The sequence below is a fragment of the Chaetomium globosum genome, genomic scaffold (assembly GCF_000143365.1).
Source record: "Chaetomium globosum CBS 148.51 scaffold_1 genomic scaffold, whole genome shotgun sequence".
Lineage (NCBI taxonomy): Eukaryota > Fungi > Ascomycota > Sordariomycetes > Sordariales > Chaetomiaceae > Chaetomium > Chaetomium globosum.
Genome location: NT_165976.1, coordinates 1,810,807 through 1,831,490, shown reverse-complemented (window position 1 = coordinate 1,831,490; position 20,684 = coordinate 1,810,807). Strand labels below are relative to the sequence as shown.

The 20,684-nt window shown below is 56.0% G+C and overlaps 6 protein-coding genes across 6 annotated transcripts; 4 read left to right on the top strand and 2 right to left on the bottom strand.

The window, feature by feature from the left end:
* Nucleotides 1-1,088: 1,088 nt before the first annotated feature.
* On the bottom strand, nucleotides 1,089-5,203 carry CHGG_00605 (uncharacterized protein; the record flags this gene model as incomplete). Its single annotated transcript, XM_001219825.1, has 2 exons — nucleotides 1,089-2,074; nucleotides 2,128-5,203. The coding sequence occupies 2 exons, from the start codon at nucleotides 5,201-5,203 to the stop codon at nucleotides 1,089-1,091; spliced, it is 4,062 nt and encodes a 1,353-aa protein (XP_001219826.1).
* A 3,943-nt stretch (nucleotides 5,204-9,146) lies between these two features.
* CHGG_00604 (uncharacterized protein) lies at nucleotides 9,147-9,599 on the bottom strand (the record flags this gene model as incomplete). Its single annotated transcript, XM_001219824.1, has 2 exons — nucleotides 9,147-9,357; nucleotides 9,580-9,599. 2 exons carry the CDS (start codon nucleotides 9,597-9,599, stop codon nucleotides 9,147-9,149), a joined length of 231 nt encoding a protein of 76 aa, XP_001219825.1.
* A 2,623-nt stretch (nucleotides 9,600-12,222) lies between these two features.
* Nucleotides 12,223-13,239, top strand: CHGG_00603 (uncharacterized protein; the record flags this gene model as incomplete). Its single annotated transcript, XM_001219823.1, has 2 exons — nucleotides 12,223-12,941; nucleotides 13,128-13,239. The coding sequence occupies 2 exons, from the start codon at nucleotides 12,223-12,225 to the stop codon at nucleotides 13,237-13,239; spliced, it is 831 nt and encodes a 276-aa protein (XP_001219824.1).
* Nucleotides 13,240-13,674: 435 nt separating this feature from the next.
* On the top strand, nucleotides 13,675-14,823 carry CHGG_00602 (uncharacterized protein; the record flags this gene model as incomplete). The annotated part of the gene is made up of 2 exons (XM_001219822.1): nucleotides 13,675-14,130; nucleotides 14,362-14,823. 2 exons carry the CDS (start codon nucleotides 13,675-13,677, stop codon nucleotides 14,821-14,823), a joined length of 918 nt encoding a protein of 305 aa, XP_001219823.1.
* A 1,803-nt stretch (nucleotides 14,824-16,626) lies between these two features.
* On the top strand, nucleotides 16,627-17,457 carry CHGG_00601 (ras-2 protein; the record flags this gene model as incomplete). Its single annotated transcript, XM_001219821.1, has 2 exons — nucleotides 16,627-16,731; nucleotides 16,858-17,457. 2 exons carry the CDS (start codon nucleotides 16,627-16,629, stop codon nucleotides 17,455-17,457), a joined length of 705 nt encoding a protein of 234 aa, XP_001219822.1.
* Nucleotides 17,458-19,994: 2,537 nt separating this feature from the next.
* On the top strand, nucleotides 19,995-20,684 carry CHGG_00600 (uncharacterized protein; the record flags this gene model as incomplete). Its single annotated transcript, XM_001219820.1, has 2 exons — nucleotides 19,995-20,082; nucleotides 20,449-20,684. The coding sequence occupies 2 exons, from the start codon at nucleotides 19,995-19,997 to the stop codon at nucleotides 20,682-20,684; spliced, it is 324 nt and encodes a 107-aa protein (XP_001219821.1).

Genomic DNA, 20,684 nt, shown 5'->3' with positions numbered 1-20,684 from the left:
GGTGGTTGCTGTGGCGATGGGGTGGTTGTGTTGGTTCGCTGGTGTTGTTATCCTCGTCGTCGTGGTTGTTTTCATCGGCTTCCCCCGACAGCTTGCGCAGTTCCTCGCCCTGCCGCTCTTTGAGCTGGCGCTCGAGCTCGGCGCACTCGTCGTTGACAAACTTGCGCGTCTTCTTGGTCGCGTTCTTCTTTTTGCTGGTGACGCGCCCTTGGAAGTCGCGTTGCTCCTTTCTATGTCGCGCCTGCATCTGCTCGAGGGACTCCTCCATGGCGGTGGTTTCTGCTGGCGAGGACATGGTGGGCTGGTTTGGTAGTAGGTTGGGTGCAGGTAGGTTGTTCCAGACAAGCTTTCAGAAAGTAAAGAGTATGGTGGGGGATGGCGGGGCTGGTGATCGATAAGGGTTAGGGGCGCATTCCTGTCTCAAACCGAGCCCACTTACACGCAAGGATGAAGGCACAGAAGCGGCATTATCACCCTCTCAAGCAAGCTTCAGGGAACTTCCGTTTTTCTACCACTTTCTTGCGCAGGTTAAGCACATTTTGTGTTCCAAGTCAATGTCCTAAAAGCCAACGCAACCCTCAATAAAGCACCAAAACGAAAGGGCGAGGGAACTGAAAATTGGCTTGCTCTTCAAGATGCAAAACATAACCAGTATATTCAACCAGTCGATGAATGCCGTCGCCAGCTCTACCGCTCACGTCGCCCTCGGCTGTCCCGCGGGGGACTGAAAAGAAACCAGAACGTAATAAATATACAACGGGAGTCCGTCTCAACAACTCCACTGCCAAGATGGTATCACATATCAAAACGGGCTGGTATAAAACATACCCTCCCCCCAGTGGTGCTATGCTTGCTTTCGACCAGCCATGAAGTCCAAATACCGTAGAAAGGAAGTCTTTAAAAATCCACCCCTGTCACGATAGGGACGACAGCGCATGCCGGTCATAAAAAGCTAAGGCCCTCAGCAGACCTTTTTCAGATTAACAAAAAAAATTAAGAAAATAGAGTGAAAGCGTCAGTCGTGACGGGATAGCAGCGTGTGCCACAAGATATAGAGGGGAAACAAAGACCAAGAAGAGAAGGCGCTCCTAGAACCCCCTGAAGGGGTCATCCCGCATGTACCACTCGTCCAGGTCGTCGGTGGCGCGGGTGGTGCGGCTCTGGTAGCTGTCGCGCTGGCGACTGCCCCGGCTGGCCCGGCGGCGGAGCTCCTTGCTTCGCCGCCGCGTCACCTGCCGGAAGTCGTCCTGCTCGTAGGGCGTCTCGTTGAACGCGAGGGGGCTTATGAAGGCCTCCATGCGCACCGTGCCGATGGCGTCGAAAAAGTTATTCATGACGGGACCGCTGGGCCGGCTCGAGGCCTCCGACGTGCGCACCGAAGGTGTCGCCCACGTCATGCCGCTCGACCCCGTGACGGCGCTGGCGCCGGCGTTGCTGTAGAGATCCGACGACCCGGCGGTCATGACGCTGTTGCCCGCCGTGCTGTTCGACGCCGTGTGAGATCCACCGCTTCCGGCAGGGCCGGAGAAGCCTCGGAACGAGAGGGGAGGCGGGATGTGGCTGCCAGTGTTGCTGCGCTTGCGCCCGTGGATGGCGCCTTGGTTGGAAAACCGAGCAATGGCGGGGGGCTCGGCAGTGTCCTTCGACGCATCCCGCGTATGCGTGGGCATTTTGTAGACGATTTCCGGCACCGGAGGGGGTCGGAAGCTAGGGATGTTGGGCGGGGCACTATCCAAGTGAGAGTCTGCTGTTACCGGATCCGACTTGATCACGGCTGTCTTGGCCTTGGTGAGGCGGATGGAATCGCGAATCGCTCGCCGCTTAGGCTTCGGCAACTCATACTGCTCGACCAACGGCTTAGACTGCGGTACTGTCAAGGTATCGGGTATGGCCTGGTTAGAGTGTGCCAAAAAGGAGAGCGATGTCAGCCAGATGTAGTGGCGTTCGGCGTTTGCGGCTGTGAATTTGAGCGCCCGCTGCGGTGTCAAGATGAGAATCGACCTATTGAAGATCTGGGCGGTCCCCTTCGGAGGGGGGTTGTCATCCTTCACATCCAACACAGATTGAATTACCACTATCGGGCAGTCAGCAGGGTAACTCTGTATACTCGAAAAATTCTCCACTCACGCTTGCGGCCAGCCTTGCCCAAGAGCGCGCTCCCCGAAGCCGGCTGCTTGCTGCTCCAGAGAATCGAACGCTCGTAAGGCGCGAGCCAGACCCATCTCTTATGACGGTCATTGCTGTTGTCATCGCCGCCCTTGGTGTCGGCAACACCAAAAGACTTGCGCCTTCGCACATATTTAAACATCCATTCGCCCACCATGGTTTGGGCGATCGTGTCCACCACGGTGGGCGGCTGGGTCGAGGCGGCCTGCGACGCCGCAGCGGTGTCCGCCGTGTTCGCCGTTGTTGTCGACGGTTGGGACCTGTGACTCCGATATCTCGGCGTCATATACCCATCCCTGGTGCGCGGCGCCGTGATATCGTTATTGGGCAACGGGGGGAGCCTGGGGCTCTCGGGGGCTTCCGTGGAGGGGCCAAAGGCCGGCGGCGAGCGGCTTCCACGTCGCCGGTACCTCTGGTTTCGGGGGAGGACCGCCGCCGAGCGCACCTTGCGGATGCTACCGGCGCGGTAGTGGCTGCGGTTCGAGCCTCGCCTCGACCAGACGTCTGAACTCCTGCTCGGGCTGGTGCGTCCATCGCTCGGGGCACTGATGCTCACGGGAGGTTGCCTGGAACTAGCGCGTGTTGGGATCGGGAATGGGGGCTCCTTGGGGTCCGTCAGACTCGGGCTCCTGGCCCTCTGATGCGAAGCGATGCCGTTCTGGATCATAACAGTCCGGCGCATGACGCTGGGCTTAGTACCAAAAACGGAAGGCCGTCCTCCGCGTCTCGAACTCCGCCTGCCGAAACCCGTGTCCCGCATGTCATGCGCCGGGTAGGCTACCGAATCGTACGCTTCGCCATCCTCAGACCCAGGAGAAAAGAAACGACTGCTAGCCTTCGGCGAGAACGCGTTCTCCGACGACGTAACCGTTCCTATCGAGTTCCGCTTACCCCCACGGTTCGACCCGTTCTTAGGCCTCGGCGCAGAAAGCGCAGTGCGGTACTCGGAGTCGGTCAGGTCAGCGTCCATGAATTCGTCAACCTCGTCAGAGCTGTTTCCATCAAAACCGGCAAACAGGCTGCTAATCCGCGGCGGCCGTCGCATGGGTGCATTCTGACTTGAAAGGGGACCGTCATCGTTATTTCCTGGGTAGAGATCATGGGTTTCTTCTTCCAGGATGGAAGGGGAAATAGGGGGTGACGAGGGCATATCTGTCAAGCTTCGCTTGGATGTTAGTCGTCGCGGATTCCGCGGTGGCAAGTTCCCAGGAACTGGTGTGAAATGCCGGGTGCCCTCCATGGCAACCTCGACGACACCAAGCGCAGGCGAAGATGGCCGGGACGTGATAGCAGACGGGTGGAGGTGCGGTGGGAGCCTGTCCAGTCGCTGGTCAACCCGAATCTCTTCCGTCTGCATCCCCGACGACGTTGTAGATATTGTGGTCTGTATCGACACTTGGCATCCAAAATCCTTGGTGAGTTGAGGAAGGCGTGGCTCACGAGGTGAACTCGGGCGACTAGTTGGGGGAATAATGCTGATGCTGGGAATGGGCATTGGTAGTTCAAGGAGCGAGGGATCAAGTGGCGGTGGCACATCATCGGTCTGCGTGGAAGCAGAAACCATGGCCGGCGTCTTAGGTCTCGGCGGTGGGGGTGTCTCCTGCAGTGGCGTCTTAGGCGTCCTCGGGGGGCTCAATGGCTCCTCGGCTGTTTGAGACGAACCGTTGACCATCAAGTTGTGCATTCCAAGCGTCTTGATAGCAAGCGGCTGAGCGACACTCACCCTCTTCCTTCGCTGGTTCGCCTCGATTTCGTGCTCACCACGAGGAGGGCCGTCGAGGCTACTGAGCCTCTCGTATTTTTGTAGGAGCGAGGACAGTTCTGGGGTCGGCGGTTTTGAAGGAACAATTTTGGGAGACGGTGGCGGCGAGTACTGAATTCCAGTGTCGACGTAGCTGACTTGAGGAGCAGGCGGCACCGTTTCGTCGTCCTCCTTAATAATCCCATCTTCGAGCCTCTCGAGCGCAGCGGGATTGAAGGCCAGCTTCCCACGAGCCACGCTGCCAGGTCTCCTTATGCTGTCATTGCTCCGGTGTCGCTGGTGGGTTCTGAAGGCAAGGCTGTCTCGGCTGAAGTTTCGCATGTGGCCCTTCGATAAGACACTATCCCGACCGCCGTAGTCGCTTTCGTCGTCGTAACCGCCGTCGAATCCCAGCTCGTCAGCCAGCGAGTTCCCATTCGCCTTGAGGATGCTATTGGCGACCGAAAACCGAATGCTGTTCGTGAGGCTCATGCTCCTAACACTGGCAGCATCGTCCTTTACGCTTTCCTCCCCATCACTCTCTCCGCCAATGGTGGCCGCATCCTGACCTTCTGCCTGCGCAGCCTGGAACGCGGCAACCTCCTCCAAAACGACCTTTAGCCGCGTCTCGGCGACATGGATTCTCCGTTCCTGCTTGCGCTTCTCCTCCTCCCAATCGTCCTTCTCCTTCGCCCACTGCTCATGCACACGCTGTGAGTCCTCTTCTTGGCTCCGCAATTTCTTTTGTGTTGCCTCAAGCCGCTTCCGCGCTTCGGACGCCGATTCGATCGCTTCATCGCGCTCTCTCGCCAGTTCACCAAGCGCAGAAGATGTCCCCCCTTCCAGCAAGGAGAGTTGCCTTTTCAATGACCTGCTTTCCTTCCCTGTTGTTGACAGCGAAGACTGCAGTGTCTCCGTTTCCTCCCGCACGGTGTGTAATGACGTCTCAAGGCTCTCGATAATCTTCAACTTCTCCTCCTGGTCTCGCCTGAGGGAGAGAATCTCGGAAACCAAACTCGCATGGAGCGTTGGCGTGAAACGACGCGGATCCAAAATACTGATGTTTTCATCGTTGGTGACGTCCCTAGAGGACCTCTTGGATCCCCTCTCGCTCTTGTCCCCAGGGAGGGGTGGAGGGGAGCGACTCTTGCCCTTCTTTCCAGTAGGCGTAATAGACCTCCCTGATTTTCGCGAGCCGCGCGAAACCGTCCGCGAGAGTGGTCGGTGAGGTGTGTCAATGGGCGTCGGCGGGGCCACCGGCCCGGTGGATTCGTCTTCGGTTTCCCACACGGCCATTATGAGTGCGGCGTCTTAACTTCGTGAAATGACAAAGATTACCGTCTCTTACTTGACCCAACGGAGAGCTCAGGTCATTTCCACTATCGGGGGCTGCTGCTCCAAATCGTTTCCAGATGGGTGGCGGGTGCGTGTGTGCGTGTTAGTGATGTGCCGATAGTTAGAGGCTGATCTCTACTGCGATGATCCTTGTTGGCCCAGGACAGCTTATCGGACCTTGTTTCAAGGCGAAGCAATATGCAACGGGACGACCCAAGCTCGGAAGCTCAGCCGAACCGTCAATGCTCGAAACAGCCCCCCGTAGCACGAAATGCATGCACAACCACGGGTGGTCAAACGGTCTGCAACAGTGACCCGGTTGGCACTAACTCACACAAGTCGCACGTCGTCGGTGTCGGTGTCGGCGTTGATTCCATGCAATATCCCCATCGGTTTTGATGCCAATCCTAGTCCCAATTGGCCAATCAGCAATGCTGTCACTCCAATATTATTCAAGCTATAACATGCGTCTTATGAAATAGGGGAACCCCGACTAACCCAAGCTGGGCGAGACAACATGCGAACTTGGCTTGGGCTGGAAGCGAAACCGGGGGTCACCAAAGTCGAGAAGCGGCTCACAAGGTGCGGAAAATAGATGTCGTGTAGCCTAGGAGAGCGATGAGATAAAGAACCTCTTGTTGTTTGCCGCTAGAAGATTCGAGTCGACGTTTTTTTTTTGAACTTCCCGGCCTGCCACGAGGTGGAACCGGAAGATGGGACGAACAGCGGTTCGTGGCGATCTCGCCAGGTGGGGCTCACAAATCGCGGAAGCTCGGAGTTTCTACAAGATGTCTCAGTCAGTACAATGCTGGTTAGAGAGGAGCCGAGGCGAATTGGGGCTCGCAATCGCCGCTGGCGGGATCGTAGTTGCACGTACCTCTCCAGCCCCAGACAGGTCGATAGTGTACCTAGTGATAAATAGGTATAGATGTAATGGAAGTGCTCGAGGAAGGAATGTCCCGGCTGGCGTTTCTTAGAGAGAGACTGGAAAAGAAAGTGGTGCAAGCGCGTAAGGAAAGGAAACGGGGTATCGTATCGCGCAACCTGAAGAAGGGGAAAAAAGAGCGTGCGGAATCTGGGAGTTCTCGAAGTCGAGACTCGACCAGATGAAAGAAGAGAACTCAAAAAGTGGCGTCACGAACCGCAGGTGAAAAAGTGCGTGAAAGCAGCAACAGCACCCTCGTCGCTCAGTCGAGAAAAGAAGGAGAACAATGCCCCCCCAAAATGCGACACCGGGCCGGAAGTGAGATTGTATTGTACATGCGATACAAGGCCCCAAGGAGGTTTGGGCGGATCTGGGCGGCCTGGGTTCTGTATGAATACTCCACATTTCGACACGAGCCATCCGCAAGCTGCAGGAAAGTGGAGAATGTGGGATGCCCTGCAGAGCCTGCCGAAAAGCGAACAGCGGCCTGGCCTGCAGTCAGGTCGTTCCACCCCTCTCGCGGGTGGAGCACGAATCGGGGAAAGCAGAATTAAAAATGCCAAAGCACTGACACAAATCTTTCCATCAAGCTGCTGGCTGCACATGCACAGGGCACACAGGCCAATGGTTGCCGCACTCTCCCGCACCTTACAGCACCCTGCCGGGCTCCCGCACCTCCACCAACCGTCTGCAGAGGAACTCAAGGCGGCTCGGGCAATGGAGATTGGTTACACAGGTCTCGAGACAGGCCACTGGCTGTCATCTCTGTGCATGTGCGCCTCGTTTATTTTCGACTCGTTTCAAAGTTCCGACCAGAGCAAATCAACGATTTCTGGATAAGCCATCAGCAGCAGCACCGAAACCTCGTGGGATCTAACTAACCAAAAAAACCAACAAACCAACATTCCGCGGCCTCGGGAAGACCAGGGTCCCCGAATGCGCTGGGTCAAGAATCGGCTTGTCAAGACACTATGTAAACAATGGGCCGGGGAGGGGTCTCAGCAGGCTAACGAGAGCTTGCGTGAAAACAAAAGATTGTGCTGGGAAGTTTAGGCGGTTTGCTGGTTCTCATTACGCCATGGAGGTTCGAGAAGCCAAGGATGGAGGGGCTTCCCTGGTTTTGCAATTCCCGAGAACTCGACCCCAGCCTGGATTTCACTCTCGCAGGAAAATCCCCGGAAAGACCTTCGGATCTCATCCAAAGATGGAAACCGATCTCCTAAATCGACCTTTTCTCTCCGCTCCTCGTTGCTCCTCCTTCCATCTCCGTCCCGATGTTGCGAGCTCACCAGCACCAACCCATCCATCGCCACTTCCGCACTGTCGCGCAGACTCACAGGAGTGCAACTGGAGTCTGCAACCACCCGCACGCCCAGGCCTCGAGCAGAACGGCCATCCCGTTCAAGGGGGTCCAACGTGCGCACTTGACGGGTTCCAAAAAGGGATGAGACCCCCGGGGTGCGCACCAGCCGACTAGCTCGTTTGGGACGGAGCCTCTTGTGACGACCGGCAGGCAGCGAATGGGAGCCGGCACCAGCCTGTGTCTAATTTCCTGGTGTGATAGGATGTTGACGATCGCCCGGGCCCAGGGTCGTCCAAAGTGGGCATGTTGGGGGTGCGACCAGACCTCTGCTCCACAAACCCTCTCTTCCGTCTCACTTCGAGAGTCTTTTTCTCACTTCTAACTCCGTAAGTCTACAAGTAGCCCCCATCACCCTCACACGTGCTTCATCGCTCAAGTCCGGACGCGGTTTGTTGATTCGGCAAGTTCCGGCGCGAAACACAACAGAAGGAAAGAGGAGAGAAAGGGACTGTGTCACTGTCAAACCGTGATTGCTGCGCGAGAACGGCGTGGCTGACCTCAATGAACATCCCCCACCCGTCCCCTTTCACCGGAACCGCTAACCGAATGAGACCCTGGCCTCATCAACATCCACCGGTGTCACGATGGATGCCAGCAGGGTCAGCGGAAGGCGAGCCGGAATCGCCAGAAGATAGCCAATTTTGGAAGCTCAAGGCGACGGGGCTTAGACGGCCTGCAACTTGACAAACATCTCCAAGTCATGGTCGAGATAGGAACCACCAGCCCACACTATGTCACCACTGCGCAGGAAACAGTCTTTATGGGCCCCGTGGCCCCTAGATTGTCAAAATCCACACTAGAGGATCCCAAACTTCCGTCGTACCTCCATTCGACCTTCGATGCTCCCAAGGATAGAAAACTTCGATGCCCTGCTCCGACCCTCGTCTTTGCTGGGGTTGATATCCACTGCCACATGCATCCTGCACCGTAACGTGCGTTAAACCATGCTCTCGATCGAAGCAACGTCGATCTCGTGGTTAAAGTGAGACACGGACCCGTGGCCAGGCCTGCAAATAACTGCTGTCAGATCTCCTGCTGTTTGTCGCCAATCTAATAACTATGTATATATGTACACTATGTATGTACTTCGTACCTAGGAACCGTCACAGTGCCCCGCGTGCGGCCATCCCCAAACAACCGCAGAGAAACGACTCGTCACAGAAAAACAAATAATAAGCATTCTCCGGCCCATCCTCGGAGGCCCAGTATGCCAAGCCGCGGCCAGACTGACTCGAGATCCAACCCCCGTCCGGGGAAGAGGCCCATGGCGTTGTGGCGGCCGCGTTCCCCAACGTTGGAATTTCCGTCACAGAGACGAAGGATGGCCTGTCGCTTCCTCGGCTTCTCGTTGGCCAACAAACGCTCCAATCGTGCCGCGATACACGCCGAGTTCTGGGAGCCAACGACCAACTCCGAGAAACTGGCGCTTCGTCCATAGCCACCTTCCTCAAGTCTACCAAAGGGAAGGAAGACCTGCCTCTGTCGTCCGCAAGTAACTAACCAACTTGCGCAGCACGCGCGCACGCGCTGTCTCTCATCATCCAACTGCGGCTCGTGGAGAGTGAGTCGGTTATCCCTGACCCTGCTTGCTGCAAGGCGCACGGAGTCTCCGGAAATCAGAAACCCCCTGGCCGTCCAAGCGAGCCTGGCGGCAGCTTGTTGAGCATTGTTACGCTGCAAGTGACGCCTGCAGATATCCCTGAAAACACGGGAGTTGAAGAAATGAAGACGCGCTTCCACACCAGGGTCTGAAACTCGCTTTCCTGTGCTGTGCAGGTGACGGCGTTGGTGTCCCGGTACTTCAATTGCGGGAAGATCACAGCCCTCCTTCGTACATACATTCTCTCGTCTGATTTAATCGATTTGTTGGGAGAGGACTGAGGTCGTCAAATGGGATGAACAAACTGGCCAATGCTCAATTAACTATCTAGCTCGGAGCGTTACTCAAAGCCGATGCGAGAAAAAGGGGCAATGGCCACCAGCAACCTTGCGCATGCTGTCGTGAACCGGTGAGCATCACATGTAACTCATGTGTGAGATATCACGTACATTGCATGTAAACCGTCCATGGTGGTAGCTCACGGCGGCAGCACACCTCCGGTTGCAACCCTCCTTCAGTCCGATTCACAACGGCTGATCTCCGGCTGCAAGAAACTCAAAACGACAGCCGGTTGGCTAATTGGGAGCGGGATGCCGGAGTTAATGGGGCGGGAGGTCTGAATAAAGTGTGCTGTCCAAACCAGGCTCACGTCCAAAGTACACAACCACTTTGCTTCTATCAGAAACGCTTCACATAGTCTATTTAAGCCGCATCCCCCGGGAAAAGCCGCGCAAGAAACTCTTCGGCCAGAAGGGGTTGTTTAATATCCAGGAATTCAGACCGTTGTGTGACCAATCCGATGAGTTAAGTCAGTAATCTCGGTGTACGATGGGCGGTCACCCTCAGAAAGTCACCGATCAGATCAAGGTTGGCAAGGATTTTACGAGCCGAAACCCACCGCGGGACAAAGATTGAAGCCGACTCCCCCGATCAGATACTGGGAGCTGTGCCAGTAAGCGTCTTGAGGGGGCGGTGAGGTTGGCTCGTCTGTGTTGAACGGTAGCAGACCCTTCCTCGACCCCATCGACACCGTTGTGTTTTGCAGCCGTCTCTACGCTGAGCGGATACGGGGGCAGAAATCGGGATATGTCATATCCCCTAACCTTGGCCGTGGACGTGACCATGGACACAACGATCCCCGTACCACTGAAACGATCTGCCAAATACAATTCGGTCTGCTCATGGCAAGCACTCACCGGTCACTGCGAATAGGGGGCGAGGCCGTAGTTAGACCAGGAGATGCCGGTTCTGAGTATATCCCTGAACAATGCGAGGGAGTCGGTCTTCTCCTTGGTGCTGGCACGTTCCGAGTTCTTGCTGGCCTTCACTATCTCTCGAAAGTAAATGTCACGGTTGTCAAGCGGTGGTCTCAAGCTTGGTCAAGTGTTTGATGTGCTGGGATGGAGACAATATTACAAAAGTCCAGAGAGACGAGGACCATATTGCCCTCGCCCATTTTCTGGTTTACATTTCCACAACCATTCACACCCCTAACGCCCACCAGGTTAGCACCAATACGAACCGCGGCCACCATCATGGCTACCGCCACACCACCTATCCCCAGCCAAACCATGCCATCTCCGATACGTATAACGGCGCCTCCAATAGCCCTTCCCGTCCCCCTCCTTTCCTCCCCGGTTCCGAACCAAAGCGGCCAGCACTGCCGCAATACAACCCGTTCCCGGCGCAACCAACCCCCTCTCTCATCTCTCATCTCTTAAGTTGGAGCCCAAAAACAAGCCCAGGCAGGTACATAACACGGGTGAAGCCCACTCCCCCTATCGACACTTGCCATATGAGTACCAAGCAAAACATCAAACAGCCGTAGACACATCACACCAGGGTCGTAGATCAACCAAGGTGCAGAGTCGGGAAAAACACAGTCGGTATCATCAAAAAGGGCCCGCGCCGGGTCAAAAGAAAGATAGCAGAACTGGCTAGAGCCAGCAGCAGAACTTGGGTTGGGGAATATGGGTGTGCGTAACAAGGTAGAAGGGGGACAGGCGACGGTAAAGCGGAAGAAGTAAACAAGCTAAGACTGAGTGCTATAGCAACAATAAGGTAACGAATTCCCACACATTGGGAGCATGCGTGGGCCAGTGTCATTAGGTTTCTGTCTCGGTGTCTTGAGCTAGATATTTCCGTCTTTTAACGTCGTAGGCCTCCGGAATGATCATCTGTGGGGGTTGCCCAGTGGCGGTTGTTGTTGTTTTCACACACAAAACGTGATATATCTGCGTATTACCCTAGCCTCCCTTGTTCTGCTGCGGACATTTTCTGAGCAGTCAGTGATGGCCACGGAGAATCCTGGGAGGTGAGGTGGTTGGGATTCGATCGCCCTCATTTAACGGCAACTAGTGTTCTTCTAAAAGTTCTTGGCATGTACGGGTAGCAGCAGATTGTGACGAGAGAAAACTCAACAAGTTGGAAAAGGTATTCATATCTGAGCTAAGAGTCATACGCGGCTATGGTGCGTTGTTACCGGTGATGCTTAGAAGGTGACCGGTCGGTTAAAACATAGTGAATGATAGACAGTGTCATTCTGGGTTGACGGTATCGGATGATGAACTTTCGAGATACGAGACAAGGTATCGTCAGTGTGATCCCCAAGAATCGAAATGACTTACCTACCTAACATGACGACGCGGGTTAAAATATGACTTGGCCAGCATCGTTAGCACTGACAGCAAACCGCCGAATGGTGTCACGGTAAGGGATACTGCTGCTAACCTTCGATAAGCACCACTCAGCACTCTTGATGCCCCCTACCTCGACCATTAAGATCTACCCCCCGGGGTGTCAGCTCCGTCCGGCCGAAGCCGGACGGACCCCGCTTCTCCGCACCCCCGGCCGACTCCAAATGTCATCGGAGGGCGTCGGTGGCATGTGATATCGCCTATTTTGTCGTCATACCTGATGACTCACCTGGGGAAGGAGAGGCGGCGACAGTTAACAGCATATACCCTTTACGGTCAATTTCAACTTACCTGTGTACTTACCAGTGTGCTTTCGGACACTCCAAGATAACCCTCTCAATACACACATTCCCTCAGCCAACACGCCCAGTTTCCGTCCCTCGCTAACCACCCACAATGTCCTCCACCCACCCCCTCGCATCAACCATCAAAGCCCTAACCTTCGACCTTTTCGGTACAGCCGTCGACTGGCGCAGCTCCATCACATCCGCCCTCACCGCCGCCGCCACGGACAAGCTGACCTCCCCAGCCTTCCCCACGCTGCCCGAAGCCGCCCGATCGCGCCTCGAGTCCCTCACGAGGGACGACTGGTCGGTCTTCGCACAGTCCTGGCGCAACGCCTACAGCGGCTTCACGCGGTCCTTTGTGCCGGGCACGACGCCGTGGAAGGACGTGGACACGCTGCACCGCGAGAGCCTCGCCTCGCTGCTTGAGGAATGGGGGCTAGCGGGGGTGTACGACGAGCAGGAGCTGGACGCGCTCAACCGAAGCTGGCATTTCCTGACGCCGTGGGCTGACGTCGTCGCCGGCATGCGACGGCTGAACGGGGTATTCGCCACGGCGAGCTTGTCGAATGGGAACACGGCGCTGCTGGAGGACATGAACGCGCACGCGCAGCTGGGGTTGGGCCGGTTGATTTCGGCTGAGGACTTCAAGCAGTACAAACCGAGTGGGGAGGTGTATCTGGGTGCGTGTAGGATGTTGGAGCTAGAGCCGTCACAAGTGGCCATGGTGGCGGCGCACCTGAAGGATCTAGCGGCCGCGAGTGAGTATGGGATGCGGACGGTGTATGTCGAGCGGCCTGGGGAGGAGGAGTGGAAGCCGGATGAGGAGAGGTACGTGCAAGCGAGAGAATGGGTTGATGTATGGGTCGCCGAAGGAGAGGGAGGTTTTGAGGAGGTCGCGAAGCGGCTTGGGGTGTGAAAAATCTCTTTTCGTCGCCGGTTCCCTCTATTAACAGCACCATTTAAATTGTCGAATGAGAGAAGAATGTCTTTGAAGACGGTGATGGGGCATTTCAGGTCTATCCGCTTCGGAGCCGGCGGCCCATTTAATCCCCGGACCGAGAAGCGGGCTCGTGGGGCTCGTGGTTCTGGTTCGGTAGATGGCCTTGTCGACAACATGGGGCGTTGACTTTGAACCCCATTGGTTGGTGAAGCAATGATTGGCGTTGCGCTGGTGAACTTCTTTCGGTATCTCTCTTGGTAAAGCTCATGTCCAAGACCAGACTCGGTGACTCCTATCCATGCTTGTAAGACGGGTATAAAACAGTTCGAGTCCACGATCGAACAATAAAAAAGAGGCTTGTCACCACGTGCGTTGCTCGGTTCTCACATCTTACGTCGCGGATGAAATTTCGACTCGAACTCTCCAGGGGACACGCGAAGAAACGTTGCTTTCGTGTCTTGTGCAATCACCAGACTAAGCCTAGTTGTTAACAGCATGCGCGTCTCGGCAACGCAAAGAGCGTCCGTGGATCGTCACCGTCTCGGGTGTCACTAGACAACAGGGCCATGGGACGGCCTGCTTTAGGAGGACGGCGAGCACGTCTTGGCCCAAGTCAGAGGCATGCCTGAAGCGGTCGATACTTTCCAGGTCCATGCGCCTGAGAGCAAACACAGGCGTACACCACCGAATAACACCGAGTTCGACGAGGACGATCCGGGCCATGGGGCCGCCTCTAGACTAGGGGGTATGCGATGGCGCGAGAAAGCTTTCATCGCACTGAGAGCCAAGCAGGCTTGTGCGAAGCTTCAAGCTTCATGCTTGAAGCTTCTGGGTCCGCAGCAGGTGAGAGGTCTCGTGCTCCATTTCTGCCAAGTGCGGACCGGACAGCGATGCCGAGCAGGCGCGGGGAAAATGAGCTATTACGTCGAGCACCGTGTCTCGCCCGTTTCAACATTTGAGTGGTCCTTCTCGATCGATCTGAGCCGTCGGCCGCCGCACACACAAGGCCCGCCATTGCGGTGTACATACTGTGTACAATCCGCGCAAGCACGGCGTCAGCTCTTTGGGGTGGAGAGCGTAGGTAGTTGTGCTTCACAACATGCAGCTAGAAATCCGACGGGAAGTGGTTTGACGGGGAACAGCTTGCAAGGCCTCGTCCATTCCGGGCGAAGGTGACTCGCCCCGATTGGGCCAATGCCGGTATCCGGTTTGTACGGGAACCCGGGCTTGTTGCCCCTCAACCCCGCCGGAAGGGAGCTTCGAGCACCTGCAGGTAGCCAGTACCCAGGGTGACTTGGGGCCGTCAAGCTGCGACCTGTGCGCGTCTGCCGTCTGCACGGGGCACATGTTAAGGTGACGGTTGCGGCTGGGCTCGCAGATTCAAGCCGCTGCCATTTCAAGACCGAAACATCGACGACTCAGATTCGTAGGTCGCCTAGGTGTTCCCGGGAGATGTGTCTGAACTTGGACGGGAGTCTTGGCCAAGCGTTGGGTCCTCCTTACATTGGACAACTTTGTCACCATCCCTCAACTCGACTCGAGCTGTTGCCGAGGTACTCGATGTCTCCGAAATTCACTCAGTGTTTGTCCTTGACGCGACCCTGCAGTCGGCCCGTCAAGGGCATGATCGAGGCCAGAACGATTGGTCGCGGAGAGTGGCTATATCGCCCCAACGGGTCGGCACCGGCATCTGGACCCGCCGACTCAACCTGGGAGTTTGTCGACCGCACGACTGTTTTACCCACAATCCGGCCCAACTGGATGAGGTGAAGTTAAGAAAAGTCACCTTAATTTTGAGGGTTACGATGTGAGGAATCGTTCGATGAGTTCCCGGGTTATTAGACTTCTTGCTTGGTCGGATCACCATCGCGGATTCCGATAAGCCAGAGGCCGCCGAGACGGTGCAATTATGTTGGCGGTTCTTGCCGTGCGCAACCTATAAAAAAAAAAAAAAAATGAAAATCCTGGCATGGAGGTCGGTCGGTCTTGGATATTGGAGACCGCTTGCGCACGGGAGCGGGCGTCCCGCGCTGGGGTGCATTTGAAAGTGACAGCTGGACAGCGAATAAACAGGTCAAATTGTGGGGATACCTATGGGGAGACCGTGTCGGGATGGATGTAGGTGTCATTGATATCCTCATCCAGCTGTTGCTGTCGTGATCGAGGCGCAGGCGCTGAACGGGCCTCATCCGGTCATGCCTGAACAGATAAAAACCTGTGATCTTTGGGGGCTTTGTGCATCGGCGCACAAACAAAAATGGAGCCCTACTAACTAACTATTTCGGCTCGAAAGGTCGAGTTGTGTGGTTGGCGACAGGCTGCACCCAAACGGGAAACAGCAGCCGCGGGGAGCTGCGCACAGGGAGAGTGGCTGATCTTTCTGGCGAGGTGGTCTGGTTTCAACGGGACCGCTCGCCTTGTGGCAAGTCCCGCTCTCTGCAAACGCCCTTGCTCGGTCGGCTCCTGCAACCAACGGGGGTGCGGTTTCCATAATGGCAAGTCCCAGGTATCCAGCCCAGGCAAGAGCTCCCCGGAACGCGGGGGCCATGGACCTCCACATCTTCACAGGCCAGTTGCTTTGCTTACACAGGCAGGGCAGGGCATGAGGCAGGTCCCGTTGCTTTTACTAGCAGATCCCACATCCACGAGGCCATGGGATAGGCCGCGGGAGAGGCCATGGGGTGAGGTGATGCGCAGTGCCGAGTCTGTGAGCAAAAGTGCGGGCGGTTTTGGCGGGGCACGAGACGCCTTGTTCGTCGTCTTCCTCTCTCTCCTTTTTAAAACTCGCTCCAGCCCGGGATCTGTACATACATATGTTGCGACCCCAGGCCTTGTCCCCCCCTCCCCCATCTTGTCTAGTTGAGTTAAGCTCCGCGCCAAAAGCATGAAAAGCTAGGGCACCTGTCCTTCCTCCGCCCAGCTCCCCATCCCGAATCAATCGGCTGCCCGTGCGCTCTCGGCTTTCCCTGACAGCTGCCTTCATCCTAGCCAAGTCCAGCCCGCCTTCGCAATCACCCGACATCGTTCCCCGGGTCTGGCCAAGCAATACCCAGCGCAATCCCTACCACCCAGCAAAAGACTCCCTGTTGCTTCGAAAAGACGAGACCACCCATTTGGTCAATACTTGCTCCACAGCTCTCCATCACCAAAGGCTTGCTTGTCCACCGCCAGCCCCAAGCCATCCCTAAACCACCTAACCCCGGCAAGTTATCGCTGTCCCTCTTTTCCCGCTTGCAGAGAGGATTTCCGCCGACCACCGACATCTCGCCGCCGCCGAGAATCCCGTCTCATTCCATTTCTCGCTCCCACCTCTTGCGCCATTCTCCTGTCCGAGCCCAGGTCTACGCGAAGAAAGTCCATCTTGGTCGTCATCGTCCTGTCGAAGCTGTGTTCTCTTTTTATTTTTATTTTAGGGGTGCTGCACATCCCATCGAGCCCCTCCTCGGCTGATCCTAGCTCCCCCTGAGCTCGGTGCCACCTTCTCGCCCTCCTGCTAGTTCCCCCCCCATCCGATAACCGCACAGGTCGCCCAACCACCGAACAACAGCGCGATCCCTCAGAAAGACAGCAAAAATGGCGGGCAAAATGGTACTATACAAACTGGTGGTGCTCGGAGATGGTGGTGTAGGGAAGACAGCCCTCACAATCCAGCTTTGCCTGCAGCATTTCGTCGAAACGGTACGCTCCTGTCATTGACTCCCCGCTCACCCTTCTATGACACCTGTTACGGCTGTTCGGACAAGATTTCCCGAGCGCCACGATGCGGCTACTGCGTAGAACGCTCGCTGACATACTGTCCATTAGTACGACCCTACCATTGAGGATTCGTACCGGAAGCAGGCCGTGATAGACAACCAGGCGTGCATGCTAGAAGTGTTGGACACGGCCGGACAGGAAGAATACACAGCACTACGAGACCAGTGGATCCGCGATGGCGAGGGTTTCGTCCTAGTTTACAGCATCTCGTCGCGATCGTCTTTCACGCGCATTAAGCGGTTCCACCACCAGATTCAGAGGGTCAAGGAGTCAACAGCCTCGTCGCCCTCGTACCCCGGGTCGCCGATCTCGGCTGCCAATCCGTCCGCGCCCGTCCCCATCATGCTCGTTGGAAACAAGAGCGACCGCATCGCCGACCGGGAAGTCTCGACGCAGGAGGGGCATGCTCTAGCGCGCGAGCTCGGATGCGAATTCGTCGAGGCGTCGGCCAAAAACTATATCAATGTTGACAAGGCCTTCTACGACGTGGTTAGGATTCTGCGGCGGCAACGACAAGCGGCCTCTCAACCGCTGTCACCCACAGGCAGCAGCAAGTACGAAGCGTCCAGGAGGACCGACTCAAACTCCCAGTCAGAAAAGGGCCGTTATCGTCGAGAACGCCGCAGCCGGGGGTGTGCCATATTATGAGCGGCGACAGCGACATCTTTCTTTGCCGCAGCTCTTCTCGCCACCGAAACCTGTCGTGGTTCGCGCACTCTTGCTTCTTCCCATACCCATTTCGCGCTCGAAGGAGGGCCAAACCGGTCATCTCGGACCGATATGCACAGTGGCAATCCCTTGCAGGTTCGAAAGCATTCCGCTCGGGTCACCGACAGCCGCCATCCCGGTCTCTTCCGATTTCTTGATCATACCCACCACCATTTATTTTTCCTTGGACCACCAGACACATACCGACTCTCCGTCCGGCGAATGGCGCATGAACCAAAAGAGGGCATCATTGGGGCGTAAATATCCATCCAAATCATGGAGAGGGGTGCACTTTTCTTTTCCTTTTTGTTCTTTTCTATCTCGGGAGAGAGTTTTTGTTTCAGACCGCGGCGCCTCTCAGAATCATGGAGGGAAGGAAATGCTTCCAGGATACTTAAAGCGCCGAAGCGCTAGCGAGGTCGAAGGTTAACCCACGACCGAGGTGGAAAAGTGGACGATAGGGGCCAATATAGCCCATGGGAGGAAAAGAACGAGATGCCATTACACTTTGGATAGGGCGTGGCGGCGTTGTGGTCTGTTGCCCCCATCCCCCACCTTGCCTAGGTAACCAGGAAATCTTCCCATCACCAACAGGAAGTTGTCGGAAGGTAGACGTGCTTTCACAAGGACAAACAAATAAAAAACCAACCAAAACTCAGCTCCTGCTTCCTCATGACGCTTTTTGTGTGGTGTTTTACCTTCTTTTGTAAAAGTTCGACCCACCTTACCTTGTTCGGCGTGCAACCCGGTAGCTACTGTAGAGGCGAGTCCACCCGGAGGCTTGACTTTGCAGTAGTGCGCAAGTGTTTTTTTTTGACCTTGACAACGCATACATCCGGTACAGTAGGGTTGAAGAAGCGAGCTGTTTGTCGATTAGATTGGACAGGCCGGAACAAGAGAGCGCCCCGCAAGTCAATCAAGGATGCAAGTGTGTGTGTGTGTGCGTGTGTGGCAGGGGATAAGAGCATGGCGGGCGTGCCCGGGGTCGTGCTGGGTGTCTCTCGTGAGGGATTTTGATTCTTCTGTTGGCTTGAGAACCGAGAGGACTGCTGGACGCTACCGTTGCCCTGGGTTGAAATTTGACTTCACTGGTAGGGATGGCAATGGAACGTTGAACTCTGGGTTCAGCGGAAGTCAAATCTCAAACTTGCAGATTCTTATTTTAGGGGACGGTTACCGTTGCAGAGACCCAAAGCAGCTCAAGATCTGGGATGAACACCCTCCCACTTGTTCACCGAACCGTTTCTTGCATCTCCGATCTACCTATGTAGGCAGTACAATAGGTAGCAAAGGGAATTTTCCACCAATTTTCATTTCTTCCAATCTTCCTCAAGTGCCTTCCTTCTCCGATCCCGAGCACACCAGAGGCACCTAGTCGCAAACCTGAGCCTCTCCCCTTCTTTCCCAAGGCGAGGTCAACGGGTGGGGTAACCGGGCTAGGATTTCAGGTCAGGACCAACCAGTCTTGGCCCGAGCGGGCATTCTGTACCCCACTTGGTGCGAGCTTTGGTGGGGCAGGATCTCCCCCAGCCGATTCTTCTCCCACCTGTGGACCCACACGCCCCGCACACACAAGAGCAATTTGTCCGTCCCCAGCTTTGCACTGGCCAGACAGCGCACAATGCTGATTCGTCTTGCAGAAAGGGAAAGCAAGCAGCTTGGAGCTTCTCGCCAAGGCATCCCTCCCTCTCTTTTTTTGACATGGTCAATCCCAAAATGCGAGCGAGAACTCGGAGGCGTCCATGCTGCATTTGGCTATGAGACCCGAGACCTGACAACGCCAGGCATCCATTATGTCTCAGATCTCGACTCGCCTTTGGCTCACAACTGGTGTTCTCATTCTCGACATCTACACTAATTCTTAGTTACCCCGATCTCTCGTTGTTTAGCGGCCTTTCGCATTCCTCGTCTCTCGCCAAACCACGCCATCCCAACCCCGCCATCTTTCTCTCGACGATACCCGCATGAAGGACGAAACGAAGTACACATGGAGAAAAGGCCGCATGGGGCATGCTGTGTGCGTTGGCCAAGGTGCACAGACAAGGTAAACATCAAAGTCCTAGCTACGCTGTGCATACAATGTATACTTTGTAGCGACGGAAGCCATGTGGACCTTTTCCGCATCCTTCCGTTCTTTCCCTTGGCCGGCACGGACGACGCCTGCTTCCGAAATCCCATCGAGATCTGCCAATGAGATATCGGCATTCTTTTATGCATCTTTTTTTCCTTTCCTTTCCGCCCCCCCAACGGCGCCGGAGTTAAGTTGAGTTAGTGACGCGTCGTCCTTTGGACTGCAGCAACAGCCAAAATCCTCAAAGACGATCCATCAATCAACTTGCGAACAGGTCTTCTCACTGCAACAGCCCAGTCTGTGCTCTCGCAGCTTGCATTCACACCGGTCGGCCGACACGGCATCCTTCCTTCTGGTGTGTGTGTGTTGGCCTTGGACAGGGTCGGCTAAAACAGAGACCAACAAGATGGAGACCCAAATGTGTCTTCTCTGGAAGGCTCGGCAAACCGCCGTCCTGTCAAACCCGCACTCGGCCCGGGAATGCTCAATCCCTGGTTAGTTGATCGCGAATGAAAGCAGATAATATCCCCCAGGGATGACGGCAAGTTTTTTCGCAAGAACCTGTTGGTTTGACCAAACCAAGTGCGAGAATTGTGTGGACCACCCTCTTTCTCCTCGTTCTGTCAAACTCAACCTTCATACTCGAAATTCGGGTGAACGGAAAGAGTGGTTTGCTTTTTCCGCCAACGCCAACGGTCCTCTGGGCGCAAATCCGGCTCCTCCCGGCCTCGTTGCAAGCGGCCGTTGTTGTCATCCAATTTCCTTCTTCCAACGATTACCATCTCTCCCAACCCCAACCCAGCTAGGGAACCCGTCCCGTACCAAAAACTACGACACCCAATAACTACGAAAGAACCCAGCCAACCAGCCCAGCCTCCGTATGTCCCCAACCCTGCCGCCCCCGGAAGGGCTGAACCTTCCGCCCAACCCGCCCATGGTCCGGCCCTCGGAACCCGGGACCCCGGACCCCGGCTCCCGGCAACCTCCCCCGGCAACCTCCTCCCCGGACCCAGCCGCCGCACACCGCTCGTCGCGACTCCCTCAGCTCCTCGGGTTTCTCCCCTCCACCTCGCTACGCTACGCTACACTAGTGTAA